We start from the raw sequence: 24,067 nt of genomic DNA, 5'->3' as shown, positions 1-24,067 counted from the left end.
TTCCTCCCGCATTACATAGAATGGTCTATGGTACAATATAAATGTTACATACTTCAGTCTCTAGATTAACATCAAGAAGTCATAACAAGTAGTAAAACAATACTTACTTGCGATTCATGTATTTTTTGTACTTCTTTTGAAGGAAGCGTTTGGAAGGTCGTCCTCATTTTTTTGGGCAGGAACTCAAGATCATCGAGGCTGGTGTTTAATGAAGTATCTCTGTTCTCAGAATCTGACTGGCTGACTCCTTTTTCCACTACTGTCCCATTGGAAAACGAAAAAGATCTGTTCTCCAATCCAAAGGAACTTGCTTCTTCAGGAGCTCGAGGATCCTCTGTATTGTTGGTTTCAGATGGTGCTGCTGGTGACTCTGTTTATAAAATTTAGGGTTATCCCACTCATATCAAAGTTGCTATTTAAACATTTTCACACTTAAATAATGCTTGACCATGTTAGTAGGTTTGGCATGCTGTCCCGAAAGAGAACCCAGAGCTCAGAGATAGATGAGCCCGAGGCTGCCTTCTGGTCAATGACCATTTAGAGGGATATGAGATCAGGTAGTTCTCGAGAGCTCCCCCCGATTCATTTGGCCTATTCCTTGATTAATAAAGACAGCTCTGAAGGAATTGACCGCCAACGACACCAGTGCATACTTAATTAGAGAAGCTTGGTATTAAGTGCCTTTGACTGTTACTATTATTTAATTCAATTGTGTCACATGTCTTTGACTGTGGGAGGAAACCGGAGTACCTGGAGGAAACCCACGCAAACACAGGGAGAACATGTAAACTCCGCACAGAAATGCCGACTGGCCCAGCCAGGACTTGAACCATGCTGTCAGGTAGCAGTGTCAGCCACTGAGCCACCGTGTAGCCCGATCTTAGAGTTGTGGAAGTGGGAGAAGGGATGAATGGATGGGGGGAGGTCTTCCAAAGCGAAGATAGGGAGAAAAGTTAGGCTGGATATTTATGTTAAATTTTGAATAATCCGATTAGCAAGATAATGATTACTGATAGGGACCAGCTGTCAATCATATCACACTCCTCTTGAAATTAGTTTGTGAAACTTCACTTATTATACCTCTGTGACCCAAAAAGCTAGATTAACCCTAACCTGAATCTGGAAGAAATTTGCGATGAGGTCCCACTATCCTGTGAGGATGTTTCCGTGAGGTAGATGCGTTAGATGATGAAGAGCAGGAGGGAGGAGGAGTGAAGTGCCTGACAGCCAGTCTGGACCTGGACTCCTCATCAGCTGGTTTATAATCACTGTCACCTGTATGTAAAATTAAAATACATTCAAATATAGGAAATGATGAAATATATTGAATGCAATCTGCACTCCACTGACCTTGATCATCAAGAGCGCCTGCATCAACAACGTCATCTTCTTCCTCTTCAGGCTGCTCCTTCTTCTTGACCTCAACCACTGCTCCAGCCTTGCTTTCAGATTTTTTTGGCCTGGACCGTCAGCATGCGAGACAGCACCTCCAGAACGAGAACCTAAAAAAAAAAAGCCTGTAGGCATCAATGCTGATGGAAATTTAAAGTTAGCATAATCCAGTTGTGCCTTTTATTTAGAATTCGTAACTATTTAGAGCTGATTTGGTGTATTCGTAAGTGAGATGGCTTCTGAAAAATAAACTTAAGGCGGAATTTGTTTTAATCTATTGGGAACTGATTGGACGTCACTACAACAGACGAATTTGGATCTAAAAAGCCTCTACAAAGTGCCCAAAAGTATTTTCGCAAGCCCTAGATATAGACTCAAGAAGAACTGTGTGCTTTAAAACGGGGAAAACAATGGAGCTGATATTAATCAAACAAATTTGTCAAACATTTTATGTATGTGTATTTCAGTTTAATAAGCAGCAATACCACTGAACACCACTGTACCACTGAACAAATACAGTGTTCTTTCAACAACAGCGTGTGTGGAACTTACATTTTAACTTCTAGCTTTATATATTTTCAGGTTAACACACTGAAGAATTCAATCAAGAATACAAATTAGAACTTGTGAATCAGAATCAAATCAAATTGTAACACAAAACTGAAAGCCAAAGTAGCCACACCCAACCAAAGCATCATTCTTGTGCAGCATTACACTCCAACTTTGTACCATTGAAGAAGATATGATCTCCAGGTGGCACGGTAGCTCAGTGATTAGCACTGTCGCCTCACAGCAAGAGGTTGGCTGGTTCGAGTTCCGGCTGGGCCAGTTTACATTTCTGTGTGGGGTTTGTATGTTCCCCTTATTGTAGGCATAGGTTTCCTCCCAAAGACATGATAAAGGTTGAAGACAAACTTTATAGTGGCTTGAAAAAGCCTGTTAAAAGTAGATTATTTAGTTTGAAAAAGTGTCAAGATGACAAAAAGAATGTTGAAGATCCTTGCAGTCAACAATGTAACCATTTAAAGACAGTCCAGCATGAGTTGTTAGCAAGATTCTAATAATGTTACTAGTATGTTTCTAGCATGAATTAGCATGTTGTTAGCATGAACTAGCATGTTGTTAGCATGATTCTAGCATAAATTAGCATGTTGTTTCTGTCTTTCAATAAGTCTCAAACAAGGATCAGTGTTTTCTCATCATCCTTTTTATCGTTGCTTTATTAATTTGATTATTTGAATCAGTTTTTACCTGTGAAATGATTTTGACTACTGAATAAAGTAAACACATTGCTTAATACAAGAATGTTCAGGTCATCAGGTCACCGACTTTTTATAATTCTATTTTCAGGAGCCACCAAACCAGGGCATAGATCATGGAGACCTCGAGTGGATCTGAAGGACTTGATGATAGTAAACAACTGTTGTCCTGTTTGTGTTGATATTATAATTGTGTGTTAATACTGTCTAAAGTGATTTTGATATTATTATTATGTGTCAATTCTGTCTAAAGTGATTTTGATATTATTATTATTATTATTATGTGTTAATAATGTTTAAAGTGATTTCCTTTTTATTCAAGACAGACTTTGTGTAGTGAGAAGCAGTGGTGTAAAGTAACACTACAAATAATTAAACTGCTGTAATTGAGGAGCTTTTTTCAGAAATTGTAATTTACTAAGTAGTTTTAAAAATGTGTGTTGCCTTGAGTACATTTTCAGTGCTGTATCGGTGCTTTTACTCCACTACTTCAACCAGTCACTACTTTATTTTGTCTTGTCTATGGGAATATGAAAAATCAGTCTTGTGATTCCTGTCCAGTTAAATCGCACACAGAAAGTAAATCGCAACATAAAGATCTACCTCAAGACTTGGGCGATTTATAATTGCAGCAAACTGTTTGCAAGCATTAAAATTGTCCAAAATCTTTGATCAAATCAATGACCCAGAGACTGTTTAGATGCATGTCACTGATGAGAAGATCATGGGTGTTTACTGTATGATGACCGAAATGGCCTTAAACACCCAGCAGGCACAAGACCTCAACACGACATCAGACTGACGTTGTCTTCCAATGTCAAGGAGACGCTGCATTTTGTTTGGAAATGAAAATCGGATGTCCAACCTAAAATCAACGTCTAAAGATGGTACAGCTTGAGGTTGTGTGGACGTTACCACAATGACAGCTATCAGATGTTGGATTTTGGTCAATATTTGACATCAACGTGATGTTGGTTTAAGATATTGGCTTGATGCTTTTATAACATAACCTAAAATCAACCAAATATCAACGTCACTTGACATCATTATTGTACATCAAAATGTCTTTAGACGCTGACTGGACATTGAATTATGGTTGCCAATGCATCAGCTTTTTACAGCATAATACTTACTACTCTGGAGTACTTTAGAAAGGACTGCTTTTTACTCATACTTTAAGTAATAAATACAACAGATAATTTTACTCTACTTGCACTACATTTATAGGCAAGTCATGGTACTTTTACTTAAGTATGATATTTCTGTACTCTTTCCACCACTGATCATATGCAGCAGACAACAGCTTTGTAAAACCAGAATTGTACAATATTATAGCACGACAGCTGCAAGAAAATCAGTGTTAGATTCAGATAAAGAGGCTTTGATTTATTTGGTTTGCATTTAAAGTTCCTGTCTGTAGCCATGTATAAAGAAAGACATCTGTAAAACTAAAGAAGCTAAAGATGAAACAGCAAATGATCAAAACCTTCTTTATAAGCATTTTAGCTACAGCTAGCAACTGTTTCATAGCAATATGACGTCAATCCTCCAGCCTACAGGTATATACAGACTGTCATTAAAGCAGCATCCACAGAGACATGTCCATTATTTGTCTTAAATACAGTATTCTCTATACATATTTATTTTACCTTTACAAGGCTAAAAATTGTAGGAACACAAAGATAAATTTCTTTCACTATTTACAAAGGCTATAAATGAAACTTACAAAAACTTATAAATGACTAATGATTCTGGAAGAAGTCTGTGTTACTTCTCAGGGCAGTTTGTGATGTTAATTTGGAGCTGAGATAAGTTTCTGATATTCCGTCTGTCTCTATGTGTGTGTGTGTTGATAATAAATAATGTGTGTGTCGTGTTTCTACTCAACAGTAAACACTAAACGTCATGCTGGATGCCCTGCTGCTGGTTGCAGTTGTTGGATGCCATGACAGTGTTAGCATGTAGCATGTTCACACAAAATCAGTAACGTTACAGTTCGCAGTTAAAACAATTTTCTACCTTTTTTGTAACTCTATAAAACCTAATGTCAACAAAATCTTCAATCTACAAGAATATTAATCATTATTCCAACCTGGTAGCATTCACATCGGTCCAGTGGTTTCTTCGGCTAGAGTGGGTTATTTTGGTGAATGAATCTGTGGTTGAAATGAATTGTGAGAGTCGATTCATTGACCTGTTCATAAATGCAACCGTTGCTTTGTTACTGAATAAATGTCTTATTCACTTAAAACATGGCTTTACTGCCACCTACTGGCGGGCTCAGTTAATGCATGGATAACTTAATTTTGACTATAGTTGTATATTTTTCTTAATACTTTATTCTAAACATTATTCATGTAAAAAAAAGAAGAATTCATAAAGGTAAAGAATTCACAGAAAATGTTTATTTAAATTGCAAATATTGTGCTTAAATGAAGAGACTGCAGTCTGAGCGGAAAAGAGAATGGAGAAGGATGTTAGGAGTATGCCACTCTAAACAGTTAGGAACCACTGATATACAGTCTAGATAATAGGTCATACCCATGATATCGAAAATGAGCTCAGATTCAATGCAAAAGTAGTGTAACATTACAATAGAGACAGAAATATTGCAATACTGTAAACAATTACTTTCAAATGACAGAAACTAACTAAATATTAAGTGCTACATTTTGAAAGAAATTTGCAAATGAAAGCAAAACCCAGGATGGCAATAAATAAATGGCTGTAAGTAACTGTCAGCTCTTATCTATGGTTTTCTAATGTTGTCACTAATGTTAATTGAGAAGAAACAGTTTTAGATAAAAAAAATTACAAATCCAGTTACATACAAACATTACTAAATTAGTTCATTTAAATTAAAAACATAATGAGTCACTAAATACCACACATCCTTTAAAACTATTATTAAAATGAGAAATTACATCGTGAAAGACTTATTTTATCTTTGCTATAATCACAGTAAATAATATTTGACTGGACATTTTTCAAGACACTTCTAAACAGCTTAAAATGACATTTAAAGGCTTAACTAGGTTAGTTAGGGTAACTAGGCAGGTTAGGGTAATTAGGCAAGTTATTGTATAATGATGGTTTGTTCTGTGGACCATTGGAAAAAAATAGCTTAAATGGGCTAATATTATGACGTTAAAATGTTTTTTTTTTTATAAAAACTGCTTTTATTCTAGCCAAAACAAATAAGACTTAATAATAAGTAATATTTATACTATACTCAATAAATAATAAAACTGCAGAAGAAAAATATCAGACATACTGTGAAAATTGTATTGCTCTCTTAAATGTAATTTTGGAAATATTTAATAGAGAAAAAATTAAAAGGTTTCCCAGAGGTGGCTTGCAGCAGGAAGAGCATCTGCTGTGTAAAACATATGCTGGAAAAGTTGGCGGTTCAATCTGCTGTGTCGACTAAGATTAATAATGGGACTAAACTGAAAAGAAAAAGGGGGGATAATAATTCTGACCTAAGTGTGTGTGTGTGTGTGTGTGTGTGTGTGTATAACGTGGATGTGTGGGCACTTTAAGGCAAATTAGCCAGTCAGTCTAGCGCGGCCCTGCATTAGTTGTTTGAGTTATTGTGTTTTAAAAAGTCCCCGCGTGTTTTGAAAATGTTCTTTCGCGTTCCAAATGGAACCACGTAACTCTGACATCATCAGTGGCTAATTAACGCTGACTGAATCAAGCAGAAACCCTCATTGCTTCTTTCGACGACTAGTAGTTCAGTATTTACTGCGATTCCACACAACGGTGATAAAATGGCCTTTTCAAAGTTAATTTCCCGTTTAAAGAAAGCGTTCGGTATCAAGCGTGCACACGAACCACCCCGTGAGCCACTCACATCCACCGGCAACACGGCAGAAAACCACCGTCATCCGATACCCGATGACCCGCCCCTCTTCCAAGCCTGTTTCCCCAGAAGAGCTACTGTTGATGGTAAATTAGGTTTATGAATTTTAATTACTAAAACAATGCTAAAACACACCGAACATGTCAGAGTAGCTGTTTAAAGATAAGAAATAAAATTGACTAGAAACATTTAAGAATTTTAGGTAATTTCTTAAAAGGGACAGTTCACATAAACGTGAATAGTCTGTCATAATTCACTCCTAAAACCTGTTTCAGGTGCTTTCTTGTGTTGAACACAAATACTGAATTCAGCCATTGACTTCCAGTATTTTGAGTTCCTACAGTGAAGTTTAATGGCTGCTGATTTCAGGAATATTCTTCAGAATAGGTCTATTTTTGTGTTTAAAACAAGAAATTCATAATTAATTGTATTTATGCCTTTAGATATATAGTTTAAACATACTTTTTTATTGCTAATTATCACTTCAATACACAAAAACTGCAAGATTATAATAAAATACATTGAGTGATGTCTTTGCAAATTAACTTCAAATATCTAGTCAAAAGAGTTACAGAATCATATTAATGATATTCCTTCCCCTCTTTAGATCCGCTCCCTGCACTGGAGATCCATGACCTACAGGACGAGCCGATCAGTAGCTCGAAATTCTTTCACACTGCTGTGAACAATCTGGAGCTGGAGGTTCTCCAACCTTCAATTCCTGATGCTCCAGCAGAAGAAGACTTGGACTCCACTGTGAAATCTGAAGTGAACAGCTTTGAATCTCCAGTGAGCCAGCAGTTCTCATCAGATGGCATCTTTGAAGCGTTCAGCGGAGACTCTGTGCAGGTTGACATTGACTCTGCACTGGATGAAGACTCGGAGTCTTCACTGAATCAGAAGGTCTCACAAGATGACTCCGCTGATGATTCTGCTCTGAGTCTTACAGCAGATGATGAGACCTGTTTGGACAATAGTAAGTTTATTGCTAGAATTCATAACATTTGTTTAGGCTTATCAAACATTTTAAAATTATACAGTTGAAGTCAAAATTATTCGCCCTCCTGTGATTTTATTCCATTTTCAAATATTTCCCAAATTATTTTTAACAGAGTAAAGAAGTTTTCACTTCCTTCATTTCCTATAATATTTTTCTTATGGAGAAAGTCTTATTTGTTGTAAACTCTTTTATTTGGTTTATAATTGAATAAGATTTTGTGTCCAGTCAGCTAAATGTTCTTCCTATATTAACAGATGACATCAGCTCCCGCTACAATCTGGGAAAGCAGCTCGGTGAAGGAGGTTTCGGCTCTGTTTTTGAGGGGATCCGCATACAGGATGGTCTGCAGGTATTCATTTCTGTAGACTCAAATTCTTTGATGAAGTTCACTATTTAAAGAACATCATCAGAAACATGCTTTCATTGTTTTGACATTTCTGAGAATTTAAATTGATGAAACCTCTGTTCAGGATTTGAATGAAATGATCTGGATGCACATGTTAATTGTTCGCTTATTTCTTTAAACAGGTGGCTGTTAAATTTGCCCAGATGACACCACGTATGCAAGATCTCTGCTCTGTAAGTACACTACACTTTCTGTTTTTCTCTTCTCAGTCACTGTGTTCAACTCAAAATGTCTTATATTTAATATTAGACAACAGGCTGTGGTTAAAAATCCTTGTTTGAAAACCAACATTATTATTTTGTTTTCAGTCTCATGACCAGCCACCTCTAGAGATCACCTTGGCAAGTATGGCCAGCAGTGGCTCCAGGTGTGCCAATATAATTCAGCTCCTTGACTGGCAGGTCTTCAAAGACCATTATGTCATGGTCATGGAGCGGCCTACGCCAAGTATGGACCTGGAGGCATTTCTGCAACTCAAGGGAGGCGTCCTCACCGAGCAAACGGCACAAACTATCATGGGCCAAGCTGTTCATGCTGCCAATGTTTGCTGCTACCGGGAAGTATTCCACAGAGACATTAAGCTGCAAAACCTGCTTGTAAACCCAAACACTCTGGAGGTCAAGCTGATTGACTTTGGCTGCGGAGATTACATGATAGAATCAGCATACTCCACCTTTTCTGGTAGGTGTTTTGAATAGGGTTGTCAAAAGTATCGACTTTGGGACTGACATTTTAAAAATGTCCAATTGAACGCTGTTAAACAACACTGATTGGCCATTTGTGTTCACATGCTCAGCAAATATGACTGTGATGAGTGTCAGTATCGATACTTTTGACAACACTAGTTATGAATGTACATAAGCATTATCAATATACGGTTTGAAAGCTCAGTAATTAGCACACCTGAAACCCATCTGGTATATTTATCAACATGATGCTGACACAGAGATTTAACTAAATGTCTCTCCTCCAGGCACAGAAGCGTACATGCCGCCAGAGTTTTACAAAAGAGGATGTTACCATGCCAAACCAGCGACTGTCTATTCTCTTGGGGTTCTTCTCTTCACATTGCTGCATGGAGATTTCCCAACGACTTATGACCTGTACTACCTGGAGCATGACTGGTCCAAATTTACCCTCTCTCAAGGTGAGATGTTCATCAAAGAACAAGTTAAAAAACAGTTTACTAATAATAATAATAATAATAATAATTTCACTTCTCCTTTTGTTTTTCACAGAATGCTGTGATCTGATGTGGGCTTGTCTGCAGCAGATTCCAGAGCACAGAATTCTTCTAGGACAGATGCCTTACCACGACTGGTTCATGCTGGAGTAGCCAGTTGACACCTTTGCTGTTAATATATAGTGTCTTGTTATTGTATTATTCACTTCTTTATTGTTACAGTTGTTTTTGTGTATGTCTCTAATAAAAATATATATTTTTGAACTCACTTGTGATGTGGCTTATATTGTGATCTAGTCCCAGTGACAAAAATCTGGCATGAGGTTTGAACAGCATCCAGTCATTTTTAACACACACTGCAGTTGCCACTGGCGTCATTAAGGCGCACTTTTAGAACTACACTTTTAAAGAATACAGTCCAGCGCTGACCCAAAACCTAAACATATCAGTCACTGCGACATCAGCAAATCATCCATATAAAATTCCAATATTTTACTGTGAATTCAGAACTGTTTTTAGAAATGTTTTAAAATACAAACATCGTAACATGAGAATGTGACATTCAGATGAGTCTGTGAAAAAGGCAGAAAAATGCTGTACTATTTATGTCAGGCCAGTAGTTGGCAATTTCTCTTTATAAAATACACTATGTGCCTGCAAACATATGATGTTTATAGTTTTGTTGTATTGTTAAGTAATCTGTAATCTACACTTACATGCCATGTAATCTACAAAGAAAACATTTTAATTTAAATCTGTAGCATTTTCAAAAACTTGGTCTTTCAAACCAATTTTCAAAGGTTTGTTTTCAGGCCTCTCAAAATGTTTAACAAAACAAAACAATAAAAGTTTCTGATTTAGTTAAGACATACATCATGCATTGGTTTTACTGTTAATGTTAAGTAAACACAAACAGTTCAAGTATTTATAAGCAATCATGTTACATTTGAATTACAGTAATTACAACATGAACAAAGTAAACAAGTGTGCCAGTATTGGCTCTGAACTCAACCTGTTGTTCCTGTAGAAACATCCCATCATGTTCATACTGAATGTGAGTGATTTGCCAGTCCCCCATCTGCAATTCAAAGTCAGGGTTTTAGTCATGATGATGAAAAAGCATCCAACAGACCATAAAAAGCTAAAAATGCTTCTTGGGTTGCAGTTACAGATCAGATGAGCCATCAGTGAACTGTTCTTTAAAAACCATGAGGAGTTCTGGACTCTTGGGTTATGAATGATGTAAAGCACAAATACTAACCTGAATGTGTTTCCCATGATACCAGCACATACTCTCTTGGGAGCAAATGCTGAACTCCATCCTGAGAGATGATATACTGGACCTGAGAAAAGGGAGTGGAAGAGGCAGTAAATTTAATTTTGCCATTTAACACAAGGAAATATGAGGCTTAAGGCGCTTACTGGTGTTATTTTCAAGAGTCAAAACTATAAGTGTGATTTAGCTTTAGTTTTTTATCATATATTAAAATATGTCCTGTATACTTCATCCCTAATCAAACATACACTGCAAAACTTTCTTCTTGGTCTCTAAGTAATTAAAAGATTGGGATGGAAATCTGGTTGGGAGTAAGATTCATTAAAACTATATATTGTTTTGGATGTTACTTTTGTGTATTTATTTTCCTCACCCTTCTCTCTCAGCTTCTCACTCCACTCTTAGTTTTCTTATAGGTTCAGTTAACCGTCCATCATTATTATGATGGTGCCAGATCAACCAATCCCCGGATGAGTCGCGGAGATTTAAAGCTGCTAAAGATCAGTGTTTGGTGTGCGCTCTGCCTCGGCATACCTTTGGGTGCCACGCTGTTGCATTTTCTGTCATGCTTAGGCTATTAGATGATTTATTATTTTTATTATTATTTGTTATTTACTGTGGTAATTCGAGTTTACTTGTTAAACTTTGCTGGGTTTGAGTAAAGGCTTTGATGGTTGTTGTGTGATTCTAAACTGAACCTTATGACCTTCTTGTAAGGTTTGTTTTAGTTTAGATTGATTTTTTTAGGATTAGTTTGAGTTTCGCCCCCTGTGTAGTTTTGAGTTTGTAGTTTAATTAGTTTACATCGGGTGTCGTGACTGAAGATATAGATTTTATTTTCATTATTTATTTTTGTCACCTAGTTTAGACATTAGATTTAAGGATTGTTTTGTTTTGTTAATTTCTTTAATTTGGCTCACACTCATTGTTTTTTTCGTTTAAAGACAATATTGTAAATGTTTATTTCTTTTTCTACTATTATTGTTACATCTTTTGCTTAAACCATTGAGTAAAATGCTTAAATTCTAAATCAATTCCTGCCTCATCCTTAATCTGTCGCACACATTACATATGTCTCACCTTAATGTTACAGCATTCCTTTTAAACATCATAAACTCACAACAACAAGAAAAAAATATAGTCTTGTTTTCACAAAAAGATGTCAACATTAAGGCAGCTTTTCATTAAAACAAAATATGAAAGTGCAAAAGCAAAATAAGCTTGTTTTTATATTATTTTGCGTGTTTTTAGGAGAAAATCACTTAATCCTAACTTTTTTGTAGACTGTCAAACTTTTTACAATGATTATGAGAAGACACAAACTAAAATATAATTCAGTGTAACAACAGATAATAGACCTAAGAATCTTATCAGACATATTTAAAACAAGAATCATTTGATAACATGTTCCTAAACTCTATTTTAATATCATAGTTTAGCACCAAAATACTAATAAATTATTATTTGAAATTTTTATACTTTCCACTATTCTTCAAACTACTAAATTTTGCTACTTTGTCTGCAAAAGTGTTTAAACAAAAAGGTTTAAAACCTTAAAACTAGGGCAGGAAAAAAATCACTTATTATTTTATATATTTTACTAAATGTAGTTCAAATTAAAAATCTGTTCAAAACCAAACTGTTAAATGTGTGTTTACTGTTTATTTGAAAACAGCTTTAATAAATGAGTCTTACCTCAGTGACCTGGTTGTCTCTGGTCATTAAGTGCTGTATGGTCTGTCCATCTACTGTTGTGATCTGCTGAATATATGTTGCCTCCTCCTAAGAAACTTTTTTTCAAAAACATGCCTTTAAAACCTGAATTTATATTACATTTATACATTTACCACTTTATAAAATCTAAACCACCTTGCATTAGATACAATCTCAAATGTAAAGCTCTTCTTTGTGATTTTTCATAACCAACCAACATTAATTACAGGCTGTGAATGAGAAAGTGTGTAGCTGTGCAGTACCTGGTCAGAAAGACTTTGATCCAGAGCCACAATGATGTGTTCCTGACCCAACGCTTGCTGTAACCTCTCTGGGCTGATGACCGTTTGACCCGCCTGCAAATCTATAAATCACAAAAGATGAAATATAATGAAACAAAGTAACAAGATGTGTCTAATAAACAGACCAGGGCTGTGTGACTACCGTAATAGAGTGGAGGAACTATGATGTCACCTTGTAGGCCAATCGGCTGCTAGCATAAAACTGGTTCCTTCAATAAAATCCCCATAAGATTTTCCCATAGACTTCTCGAAGATTGCAAATAACTAGCTCTGTGTTCAAACACAGTTCATTACACTTACACGTTTTGTCCAACAGGATAATCCTCACACAACATTTATACAGACCTACAGTACATGCCTTTTGGATAGTTTCTCAATGAAAAATACATTTGTTTTGCTTTACAGTTGGTGTATACGTTTTCAAACATGTACTGTTTTAGAAATGTGCCTATATATTCTAATCATAACACATGTTTAAATAAGTGTATTGCCTGCGTGCACATAGCCCATTAACCGTAGTGAAAACCTAGCTATGACTGTCAATTACAAATCCCATATTCTTTTTCATAGATGACAGAAATGAGGTCTATCAAAAAGTCTGTTAAACCGCTGCAAATGTGGTCATGGATAGAGAACATCAATATTCTTTTTTGTTATGAAGTACTGAGAAAAGCAGCCCATACAGTCACATATGATATACGTTCTAAGGTGAGTATAATTGAGTTTCAGGAGGAGCGTAAATATTGCATTTATAATTAAACATTTGTTCAGATGAAGAAAAAAGACAAAAAATCATTAGATCACGAATATTTATATATATTTTACAAATTTATTCACAACTTTGCATTACTGAAAGCAGGGAAGAGACAGTGTCCTATGGTAAGCAGAATCTTCATTAAATAGCTTTATTGAAATAAATGATACTCTAACCCTGATAAAACAAATGAATCTGTCATAATGGTCATTATCTTCACTCAATATGAAGGCCCAATAAGAAAAAAAAAACAACCTATATAAAATATGATTTATGAAAACACTTTCACCAAATAACAGACAAATCCAAATGTCCAACACAAGCTGTAAATTTAAAGCGGGTTGCATTCCAGACCAGTTCAGCTCGAAGACGTATAATGTCTCTGATAAAAACAAATAAAATCAAAAGTGGGATGTATCTGATGTGTTTTGTGTTGTAAAATAAAGTGTGAAAGTATCTTGAGTTTGTGGTAGCAACAAACCTTATTTAGGCGATTTAACCAAAATCACATTTTAAAAAACCCATTGACTTTGGGACAAGGGAACCGGAACTCGCTTCAGAATTTTTGCATAAAAATTGACGTCATAGTTCATCCACTCAATTATATTCATTCCAGCACTTACTCTGCAGTGTGGCTAAAGTTTCTTCATCGCTGTTGATGATGATGGTCTGCTGTGAGGGGATGGAGCGAGCTTTACGGGGAGACAGCTCCTAAGTGTGAAGCCTCTCCATGTGGAACTTCAGATGTCCGTTACGGTTGAACCTAAAAATAATTTATGAGAGTTTCAATATGAGGGGCAATGTGTTTCTTTGTTTAATTTGGGGAAACATTTATGATTGTGTCTGTATTAATAATGTAAACAGTACAAATTCTAAGATTTGCTAATTTATTTGAATGATTCTTTCTCAGTTGCTCACCTTTGGCCGCACACCTGGCAGGAGTAAGGCTTCTCGTTGGTGTGTGTCATCATGTGACGTCGCAGGTCTTTCATGTTTTTAGAGGCAAAACTGCAGCTGGTGCATTTATGAGGCCTCAAATATGCATGCAAGGCCATGTGAGTCTAGGATAAAAATATACATATACATATTTATATTTATTATACACAGGCAGAGACTTTAATCCAAAGCTACTTCACCTACACTTACGTTTTGTCAGTCTGTGCGCTTTTTTAAACACAATGTTATATTGAAGTGCCTTCATTTTGTTTTGCAAGTCAAATGATTTACACCCATTTGCAACAGATTCTGAATCTTTTCTCAGAGTGTCTGAAACAAATAATTTAAGGATCCTGTCTCTATAGCTACATTCAGAGAGGGTATTATTTTCTGAAATCTGAAAAATCTTTTCTTCATAGGGATAGATATGCAAATAATAAGTTACATAATAAGTTACATATCAACATAAATGCGGGGCGAGGCGATGGATCCCGATGCCAGCTCAGCACCGTGAAGTTTGTCGGCCATCTACGATGGAAGATGGCATCGTCTATCGGCACAACCCCAGCGTCTGGGGTCGAAGAGTGTTTCACTCTTCGAAAGTCTCAGTTATTATAAATGAGTTCTTCCTGTGTTGCGTCGTGAAGTGGCACAAAAGGGCTTTTTACCTGGGTAAAGACAAACAGACATGATCAGAAAACATTCCACCAATTTAACTAAGGCATAATTGTTGACAGGCATTGAATTGTTAGAAAAGTACTGCAACTTCAATAGATCAGAGTCATTTATCCCACTTGTACTACAGTTACCACACCTAAAGCCTATAGTTTTACTGTGATGAGATTTCTGCCATTTGTGGTCTATGAAACAATTGAAATCATTCAGCATAGTGCCTGCCTGGAACTTCTTTAGCTGTTTGCTTCCATAAAAATTAATTGCAGACCTCAAAATGTTCATTAGCCAATCAGAATCAAATATTGAACAGCCCTGTTTCATTATTGGTAATGAAAAATTGCAAACTCGATTGAGCAAATCATACATTCTCATGCATATCTTGTCAGGGAGGCATGGTGTGATCTATAGTAAATCTCTGCCAAAAGCCAGAGGGTGCTCTCACAGAAACCCCAAATGCCCATAAAGAAACCCAGGAAATACCACTAGCGCTTGTTGAATAAACAGAATATTGTACTATTTTGAATTCTCTGAAGCTACAGAAATTTAACATGCAAAACATGAAATAGGTTAGGACCTTAAATAGGTTGTTTACATACCTTTAAATCAGTGTTTCTCAACCACGTTCCTGGAGGACCACCAACACTGCATGTTTTGGATGTCTTATTTGTCACATCCATTACAGGTCTTTCAGTCTCTGCTAAAGAGCTGATGATCTGACTCAGGTGTGTTTGTTTAGGAAGATTTGAAAAATGTGCAGAGCTGGTGGTCCTCCAGGGACGTGGTTAAGAAACACTGCCCTAAATGGTCTGTAATGCCGTAATTTCAAGTGCAGCCTTTATTACACAAAGTTTGAGAAGTGATGCAGCAGTCATTATCACAGAATGATTATTTCTATTTCATTATCAATAGATTAAATCTAATCAGAGTTTTGCATAGCTTATCAGTGTAAATAACTCAGTGTAGTGTGTAGTAAAAGCTACTGCATCTGAACGCATGTGCTGGATGTTTATTAGAACCAGCTTTACTGACAAAATGCACAAATTATTGTCTGCTATTAATCGTCCAGCCCTGTCTGAAGTATAAACAGTCCTAATAATTAAAAACATCACTCTCCGGTGTGTTTAATGGCGATGTTAAACACCAGGAAGTCTTCTTTGCTTGTTGAATACTTGCACTCTTCACATTTGAAAGGTTTGTCGTCGGTGTGGGACAGCTGATGATTGAGCAAATGCTTCTTGTCATTTCAGGACAAGAACTCACACTTAAACCTGACAAAGGATCACAGATAGAAAGAGATACTATGACTGTTCATCAAACAAGTAAACATTTTTATAGGGAAACAAACATATATACTTGTCCAGACATCTCACTTACAGGCTGTTGCCACTGTTTTCTTTGTGTGTGAGAAGATGCATTTTGAAAGTGTACCGCTTCTTGAAGGATTTCCCAAACTGCAAAGCAACACATTTACACTAGTGTTAACATAGTAAATGAAAAGCAGTGTTTCCTGACTGTGTCAGAGCTGCTCTACAGAGAATCACTTCCTTCAACAATTACTATTATATTGAAGGGACTGAATCCTCATTAAACCAACCATAACAAAACAGGCATTCGGTGGAATTGAACATGTCTTATGAACTCAGCTTTTTTCCCTCCAGAGTTTATTTGCAGCATTCAAAAGCGTTACCTTGTCACACATGTGAGGTTTCTCTGTGCTGTGTGTCTTCATGTGTTGTGTCAGGCGTTTCTGCATGGGGTATACTCGACTGCAGATGGGACATGGAAACTCAGACACTTTGGAAACCTGTGAAGGGTTGAAACAAGACTGTTCTCGCATGAAAAACTCTGACCTCATCAGACTGTTCAGAGTTAGTAATATATCATGTCAATAAAATAAATTTTTAAATATTATTTCTGCATCTTGAATCTTACCACATCTATCTTTCGGCTTCTAAAAAGAAGAAACAAGAACACTGTAATCAGGTGTGAATTTTATGAATATGTTTTGTAATAACATGCAGACATTTTATTTAATTTTATATATAAATATATATATACACACACAGTTGAAGTCTGAATTATTAGCCCCGCTGTTTATTTTTATTCCCAATTTCTGTTTAACAGAGAGAAGAGTTTTTCATCACATTTCTAAACATAATAGTTTTAATAACTCATTTGTAATAACTGATTTATTTAATCTTTGCCATGATGACAGAACATAATATTTGACTACATATTTTTCAAGACACTTCTAAACAGCTTAAAGTGACATTTAAAGGCTTAACTAGGTTAATTAGTTTAACAAGGCAGGTTAGGGTAATTAGGCAAGTTATTGTATAATGATGGTTTGTTCTATAGACTATCTGAAAAAAATATAACTTACAGGGGCTAATAATTTTGACCTTAAAATGTTCTTTAAAAAATTAAAACTGTTTTTATTCTAGCCGAAATAAAACAAATAAGACTTTCTCCAGAAGAAATATTATTATTAGACATGCTGTGAAAACTTCCTTTCTCTGTTAAACATCATTTGGGAAATATACACACCAGTGCATACTCAATTAGAGAAGCTTGGTATTAAGTGCCTTTGACTGTTACTATTATTTAATTCAATTGCGTAACATGTCTTTGACTGTGGGAGGAAACCGGAGTACCTGGAGGAAACCAACGCAAACACAGGGAGAACATGTAAATGCTGCCCAGAAATGCCGACTGGCCCAGCTAGGACTTGAACCAGCGACCTTCATGCTGTCAGGTAGCATGGCTAGCCACTGAGCCACCGTGTTGCCCGATCCTAGAATTGAGGAGGTGGGAGAAGGGATGAATGGGTTGGGTCTTCCAAAGCGAATCTAGGGAGTAAAGCTAAACTGGATTGTTACGATTGACCGGGTGGATGGAGGCAAAAAAGTGTCACAGAAGCCGCTGGTGAAAGTGAAGAGTGATTTATTTACACAAAGTGAAAACAAAAATCCAGCAAAACAGGTGAAAGTGACAAAATAACAATAAAGAAAAATAAACTATTCAATATTTACAATGTATATACAGGCTTGTTCAGCTAAATCCAGTAAAAGACCTGAACAAAATCTGTTAACGATACAAAACAACCTTTTCCTACAACTACCCACCTCAAGTGAATGTTTGGGGCCATTTTATTGTATTGGCCCCGCCCATGGGTTAAACCATTTTACTGGTAGTGGGTTACCATGTAGACAAAAAAATACATAAAAAGACATTCAACAGGAATATAAATTAATGCAGGTAAATGAATATGCATACAAAACTCAAAATACAACACAAAAAATAACCAATACAAATTTAAACAACAAAACTGTGATTTTTATTTACTGACCAGGGGGTTGTGACCCTGATGATGTTATGAAAAATGGCTGCTCCAAAGTGAAGGCGGGAAAAATCTGTATAAATGGCTTTGTTTGAAAGTTAAACAGGTTTGGTGCTGAGAAATGGAAACTGGTAAGTATATGTAAACTCTATGTTTAGTTAATAAATGAAGTTTGAAAGAAAATGTGTCTGTGGTTATTTCAGTGTTGATATGGGCTATTGTTTGACATAAGTTAAATTTTTACATAAACACAATGCTAATCTGGACAGAAAAAAAACAACATATACACATTACACAAACACACACATGCACAATACAAATAACACAAAGGTCCATGTTTAAAAGTGTGTATTTTATGTATGAGTGCAATGTGATGTGTGTTCGTTAGTCACAGTGTCTTTTAGCTTTACACTGTGACATTGATATTTATGTTAAATTTGGAATAATACGATTGGCAGGATTATGATTACTGATAGGGACCGGCTGTCAATAGCCGCTTTTCCACTATCTTGCTGAAGCGTTCTATAAGTAGAACTGTGCAAAACGAGGCCAGACAGCACGGATAAGGTTTCATTTCCTACGACAAAGCTCTTTAAAACATTACACAAAACGCATACGTAAACGTAAACGGCTCCCTTTGTTCAATTAAACTTAATTAATAGCCGAAGCTAGTTTTTTTTTATCATAAAAGCGAAAGCAACCATGTGACTGAACACTGTTATGTCGCTCTATCAAATAGGGGTGCTAAATATAGGTACATGTCACAGCACCCTTATTTATTTAGAGGTCATATGTTGCGCGGCTCTGGCTAAATTTTATTTGGAGGGAAAATGACCGAAATGTAACGCGATGATTGAAAATGATTGGAGGGGAAATAAATAATATTTATTATCTCTGAACATAACAGAAAAATAAACAATGATAAGGCAACAATAATAGAGCATTTGTATAGTGGCAGAAATATCATTTTGGACAGGCCTTGTCAAAAGTGAGCAAAACTTTCAATAATAAAATTATAGCACTTAAATTATTTCATTTTTAACAATCAATTATATTATGCAGTATTTTTATATTAAAAGTTGCTAATGATATAAAATATACTACATTTTGATGGTAAAATATAACCATTTAAGTGATGGCTGTTATTTGTTTCCGTATTCAAACATTAAATAATGAATGCAGCAAGTGAAATAATAAACGAATATGAAACAACACATATATTGCAGGATTTAAAGCATATAAAGGACTATTATATTTAGCAAAATGCTAATCTTTTACCTTTTTATTTTGATCATTTTATTTTTATTATTATAATTATTTTTGTGTTCATAATTAACTAAAAAGTTGTAGGCAAATTATTGCTTGACGTTTTAAAAAATATTTGCATAGCTATTAAAGATCACAGAGAATAAAAAAACAAAAACACAGAAACATGTTACACGCTCCATAAATGTCATATAACTTATGTATAACTGAATCATATAATTGCCTATAGCTGAAATGATGAAAAATGCTCATTTTATTTTTATAAAACATGTCAAAACATATTGATATTTTATGACTAAAAGCAATACTGACATTTAAGAATCCATATTTATTTAATTCATTCATTCTTTTGACTTGTTTATTAGTGCATATATAGGCTACAATATAAATCATACAACAGTAAGTCTTTTGGACGGCCGACATTACAACACGCCGTCCTTCAGGTGGTCTCGCCGGTATTAAAATAACAAGCTGTCGTGGCTTTAAATTAAAAAGAGCAATTATTTCCTCGTTAAATAAGTCTGCAAGTTCATATTCCATGGATATAGCGATGTTGTTGTGGAATTTGGACATTGACAATGCTAAGCGTGTCTTTATTCGCTTTATTAGATGCGCAGGAGGAAAAAAAAGTCTTTCAGCAGCGCATGTAGTCGCTGGTAGTTCTCTCCCAGTCAGAGCGACTTTTGTGCTGTGAAATGCAGCGCTGCGTGCAATAAACTCACATTCAGGCAGGCGAAGTAGGTCTGTATTCAAGTCAATAAAATAATAACTTTAATGAATAAAATATCTTCGTAAGAATGTGATGAGTTATTCACTTCTCTGCCAGAGACTGCTCTATGATTTTAAAACCGTTTTCAAACTGTATCGTTTAGACCTGGATCATTATTTTATATTAAATGTACTGTAGTTTATTGAGGATGTCTGATGACTAGCGAGAAACAACCGTAACCGTACCGAAGTGTTCTTAGAACAGTTTGGCATGATAGTGGAAAAGCAGCCAATAATATCCCACTCCTTTTGAAATTAGTTTGTAAAACTTCACTTATTTTACCTCTGTGACCCAAAAAGCTAGACTAACCCTAGCCTGAATCTGAAAGACATATGCGAGGAGGTCCCACCATCCTGCGAGGACATTTCTGTGAGGTAGATGCGGGAGATGATGAAGAGCAGGAGGGAAAAGGAGTGAAGTGCCTGACAGCCAGTCTTGATCTGGCCTCCTCATCAGCTGGTTTATAATCACTGTCACCTGTGTGTACAATTAAAATACATTCAAATATAGGAAATGATGAAATATATAGAATGCAATCTGCACTCCACTGACCTTGATCATCAAGAGCGCCTGCATCAACAACGTCAACTTTTTCCACTTCAGGCTGCTCTTCCTACTTGACCTCAACCACTGCTCCAGCCTTGCTTTCAGATTTTCGAGGACTTCCCCGTCCATGTTTCCTTTGGCCTGGACCGTCAGCATGTGAGACAGCACTTCCAGAACGAGAACCAAAAAAAAAGCCTGTAGGCATCAGTACTGCTGGAAATTTAAAATCAGCATAATCCAGTTGTGCCTTTTATTTCGTAACTATTTAGTGCTGATTTGGTGTATTTGTAAGTGAGATGGCTTCTGGAAAAATAAACATAAGAGGGAATTTGTTTTAATCTATTGGGAACTGATTGGAGGTCACTACAACAGACGAATTTGGATCTAAAAAGCCTCTACAAAGTGCCCAAAGGTATTTTCGCAAGCCCTAGATATAGACTCAAGAAGAACTGTGTGCTTTAAAACGGGGAAAACAATGGAGCTGATATTAATAAAAAAAATGTCAAACATTTTATGAATGTGTATTTCAGTTTAATAAGCAGCAATACCACTGAACATCACTGTACCACTGAACAAATACAGTGTTCTTTCAACAACAGCGTGTGGAACTTCTAGCTTTATATATTTTCATTTAACACACTGAAGAATTCAATCAAGATTACAAATTAGAACTTGTGAATCAGAATCGAATCAAACTGTGACACAAAACTGAGAGCCAAAGTAGCCACACCCAACCAAAGCATCATTCTTGTGCAGCATTACACCCCAACTTTGTAACATTGAAGAAGATATGACCTCAAGGTGGCACGGTAGCTCAGTGGTTAGCACTGTCGCCTCACAGCAAGAGGTTGGCTGGTTCGAGTTCCGGCTGGGCCAGTTTGCATTTCTGTGTGGAGTTAGTATGTTCCCCTTATTGTAGGCATAGGTTTCCTCCCAAAGACATGATAAAGGTTGAGGGCAAACTTTATAGTGGCTTGAAAAAGCCTGTTAAAAGTAGATTATTTAGTTTGAAAAAGTGTCAAGATGACAAAAAGAATGTTGAAGATCCTTGCAGTCAACAATTTAACCATTTAAAGACTGAAACAAGACAGTCCAGCATGAGTTGTTAGCAAGATTCTAGCATGAATTGTTACTAGTATGTTTCTAGCATGAATTAAACAAGGATCAGTGTTTTCTCATCATCCTTATTATCGTTGCTTTATTAATTTGATTATTTGAATCAGTTTTTACCTGTGAAATGATTTTGACTACTGAATAAAGTAAACACATTGCTTAATATAAGAATGTTCAGGTCATCAGGTCACAGACTTTTTATAATTCTATTTTCAGGAGCCACCAAACCAGGGCATAGATCATGGAGACCTCGAGTGGAACTGAAGGACTTGATGATAGTAAACAACTGTTTTCCTGTTTGTGTTGATATTATAATTATGTGTTAATACTGTCTAAAGTGATTTTGAAATTATTAGTATGTGTTAATAATGTTTAAAGTGATTTCCTTTTTATTCAAGACAGACTTTGTGTAGTGAGAAGCAGTGGTGTAAAGTAACACTACAAATACTTAAACTGCTGTAATTGAGGACATTTTCTCAGAAATTGTAATTTACTTAGTAGTTTTAAAAATGTGTGTTGCCTTGAGTACATTTTCAGTGCTGTATCGGTGCTTTTACTCCACTACTTTAACCTGTAGTCACTACTTTATTTTGTCTTATCTATGGGAATATGAAAAATCAGTCTTGAGATTCCTGTCCAGTTAAATCGCACACAGAAAGTAAATCGCAACATAAAGATCTACCTCAAGACTTGGGCGATTTATAATTGCAGCAAACTGTTTGCAAGCATTAAAATTGTCCAAAATCTTTATACTCAATGACCCAGAGACTGTTTAGATGCATGTCACTGATGAGAAGATCATGGGTGTTTACTGTATGATGACCGAAATGGCCTTAAACACCCAGCAGGCACAAGACCTCAACACGACATCAGACTGACGTTGTCTTCCAATGTCATGGAGACGCTGCATTTTGTTTGGAAATGAAAATCGGATGTCCAACCTAAAATCAACGTCTAAAGATGTTACAGCTTGAGGTTGTGTGGACGTTACCACAATGACAGCTATCAGATGTTGGATTTTGGTCAGTATTTGACATCAACGTGATGTTGGTTTAAGATATTGGCTTGATGCTTTTATAACATAACCTAAAATCAACCAAATATCAACGTCACTTGACATCATTATTGTACATCAAAATGTCTTTAGACGATGACTGGACATTGAATTATGGTCGCCAATGCATCAGCTTTTTACAGCGTAATACTTACTACTCTGGAGTACTTTAGAAAGGGCTGCTTTTTACTCATACTTTAAGTAATATTAACAACAGATAATTTTACTCTACTTGCACTAAATTTATAGGCAAATCATGGTACTTTTACTTAAGTATGATATTTCTGTACTCTTTCCACCACTGATCATATGCAGCAGACAACAGCTTTGTAAAACCAGAATTGTACAATATTATAGCACAACTAATGCAAGAAAATCAGTGTTAGATTCAGATAAAGAGGATTTGATTTCTTTGGTTTGCATTTAAAGTTCCTGTTTGTAGCCATGTTTAAAGAAAGACATCTGTAAAACTAAAGAAGCTAAAGATGAAACAGCAAATGATCAAAACCTTCTTTATAAGCATTTTAGCTACAGCTAGGAACTGTTTCATAGCAATATGACGTCAATCCTCCAGCCTACAGGTATATACAGACTGTCATTAAAGCAGCATCCACAGAGACATGTCCATTATTCTTCTTAAATACAGTTTTCTCTATACATATTTATTTTACCTTTACAAGGCTAAACATTGTAGGAACACAAAGATAAATTTCTTTCACTATTTACAAAGGCTATAAATGAAACTTACAAAAAATTATAAATGACTGATGATTCTGGAAGAAGTCTGTGTTACTTCTCATGGCAGTTTGTGATGTTAATTTGGAGCTGAGATAAGTTTCTGATGTTCCGTCTGTCTCTGTGTGTGTGTGTGTGTGTGTGTGTGTGTTGATAATGTGTGTGTCGTGGTTCTACTCAACAGTAAACACTAAACGTCATGCTGGATGCCCTGCTGCTGGTTGCAGTTGTTGGATGCCATGACAGTATTAGCATGTAGCATGTTCACACAAAATCAGTACAGTTCGCAGTTAAAACAATTTTCTAACGTTACCATTTTTGTAACTCTATAAAACCTAATGTCAACAAAATCTTCAATCTACAAGAATATTAATCATTATTCCAACCTGGTAGCATTCACATCGGTCCAGTGGTTTCTTCGGCTAGAGTGGGTTATTTTGGTGAATGAATCTGTGGTTGAAATGAATTGTGAGAGTCGATTCA

The 24,067-nt window shown here is 35.9% G+C and overlaps 3 protein-coding genes across 9 annotated transcripts in view; 1 reads left to right on the top strand and 2 right to left on the bottom strand.

Annotated features, from left to right (window-relative positions):
* LOC101882978 (B-cell lymphoma/leukemia 11A-like) overlaps nucleotides 1-6,563 on the bottom strand; it is a 35,673-nt gene extending 29,110 nt beyond the window's left edge. For 4 of the 5 annotated variants that reach the window (XM_073910405.1, XM_073910404.1, XM_073910403.1 and 1 more), the window contains exons 1-4: nucleotides 4,744-4,827; nucleotides 1,351-1,502; nucleotides 1,114-1,275; nucleotides 108-370 (exon numbers count right to left, since the gene is read on the bottom strand). The gene's annotated coding sequence lies outside the window, so the exon portion shown is untranslated. Of the gene's footprint in view, nucleotides 1-107; nucleotides 371-1,113; nucleotides 1,276-1,350; nucleotides 1,503-4,743; nucleotides 4,828-6,399 lie in introns of those variants that run through there. The other variant, XM_073910406.1, reaches the window with a different exon arrangement.
* Nucleotides 5,053-9,373, top strand: LOC796257 (serine/threonine-protein kinase pim-1-like). The gene is made up of 7 exons (XM_021478440.3): nucleotides 5,053-6,602; nucleotides 7,124-7,492; nucleotides 7,771-7,865; nucleotides 8,045-8,095; nucleotides 8,231-8,603; nucleotides 8,896-9,069; nucleotides 9,161-9,373. The coding sequence occupies exons 1-7, from the start codon at nucleotides 6,425-6,427 to the stop codon at nucleotides 9,256-9,258; spliced, it is 1,338 nt and encodes a 445-aa protein (XP_021334115.1). The 5' UTR covers nucleotides 5,053-6,424; the 3' UTR covers nucleotides 9,259-9,373.
* On the bottom strand, nucleotides 6,965-24,054 carry LOC101882809 (uncharacterized). 3 transcript variants are annotated; one of them, XM_073910398.1, is made up of 19 exons: nucleotides 23,971-24,054; nucleotides 20,689-20,849; nucleotides 20,419-20,613; nucleotides 17,416-17,610; nucleotides 16,694-16,712; nucleotides 16,449-16,565; nucleotides 16,136-16,212; nucleotides 15,944-16,029; nucleotides 14,544-14,754; nucleotides 14,297-14,416; nucleotides 14,069-14,211; nucleotides 13,774-13,913; nucleotides 12,358-12,458; nucleotides 12,077-12,171; nucleotides 10,367-10,448; nucleotides 10,118-10,183; nucleotides 9,375-9,541; nucleotides 9,140-9,274; nucleotides 6,965-7,478 (listed from the first exon to the last, which is right to left on the bottom strand). In XM_073910398.1, exons 1-6 carry the CDS (start codon nucleotides 23,978-23,980, stop codon nucleotides 16,549-16,551), a joined length of 597 nt encoding a protein of 198 aa, XP_073766499.1. In that variant the 5' UTR covers nucleotides 23,981-24,054; the 3' UTR covers nucleotides 6,965-7,478; nucleotides 9,140-9,274; nucleotides 9,375-9,541; nucleotides 10,118-10,183; nucleotides 10,367-10,448; nucleotides 12,077-12,171; nucleotides 12,358-12,458; nucleotides 13,774-13,913; nucleotides 14,069-14,211; nucleotides 14,297-14,416; nucleotides 14,544-14,754; nucleotides 15,944-16,029; nucleotides 16,136-16,212; nucleotides 16,449-16,548. The 3 variants fall into 3 exon arrangements, with proteins under 3 accessions (XP_073766499.1, XP_073766498.1, XP_073766500.1); XM_073910397.1 differs by lacking the exons at nucleotides 6,965-7,478; nucleotides 9,140-9,274; nucleotides 9,375-9,541; ... (10 more) ...; nucleotides 16,449-16,565; nucleotides 16,694-16,712 and having other exon boundaries at nucleotides 17,286-17,610; XM_073910399.1 differs by lacking the exons at nucleotides 6,965-7,478; nucleotides 9,140-9,274; nucleotides 9,375-9,541; ... (10 more) ...; nucleotides 16,449-16,565; nucleotides 16,694-16,712 and having other exon boundaries at nucleotides 17,428-17,555.
* Between the last annotated feature and the right edge of the window lie 13 nt (nucleotides 24,055-24,067).

Source organism: Danio rerio, chromosome 8 (assembly GCF_049306965.1).
Source record: "Danio rerio strain Tuebingen ecotype United States chromosome 8, GRCz12tu, whole genome shotgun sequence".
Classification (NCBI taxonomy): domain Eukaryota; kingdom Metazoa; phylum Chordata; class Actinopteri; order Cypriniformes; family Danionidae; genus Danio; species Danio rerio.
The sequence above is the reverse complement of the archived record's forward strand: the minus strand, read 5'-3'. Positions and strand labels throughout refer to the sequence as shown.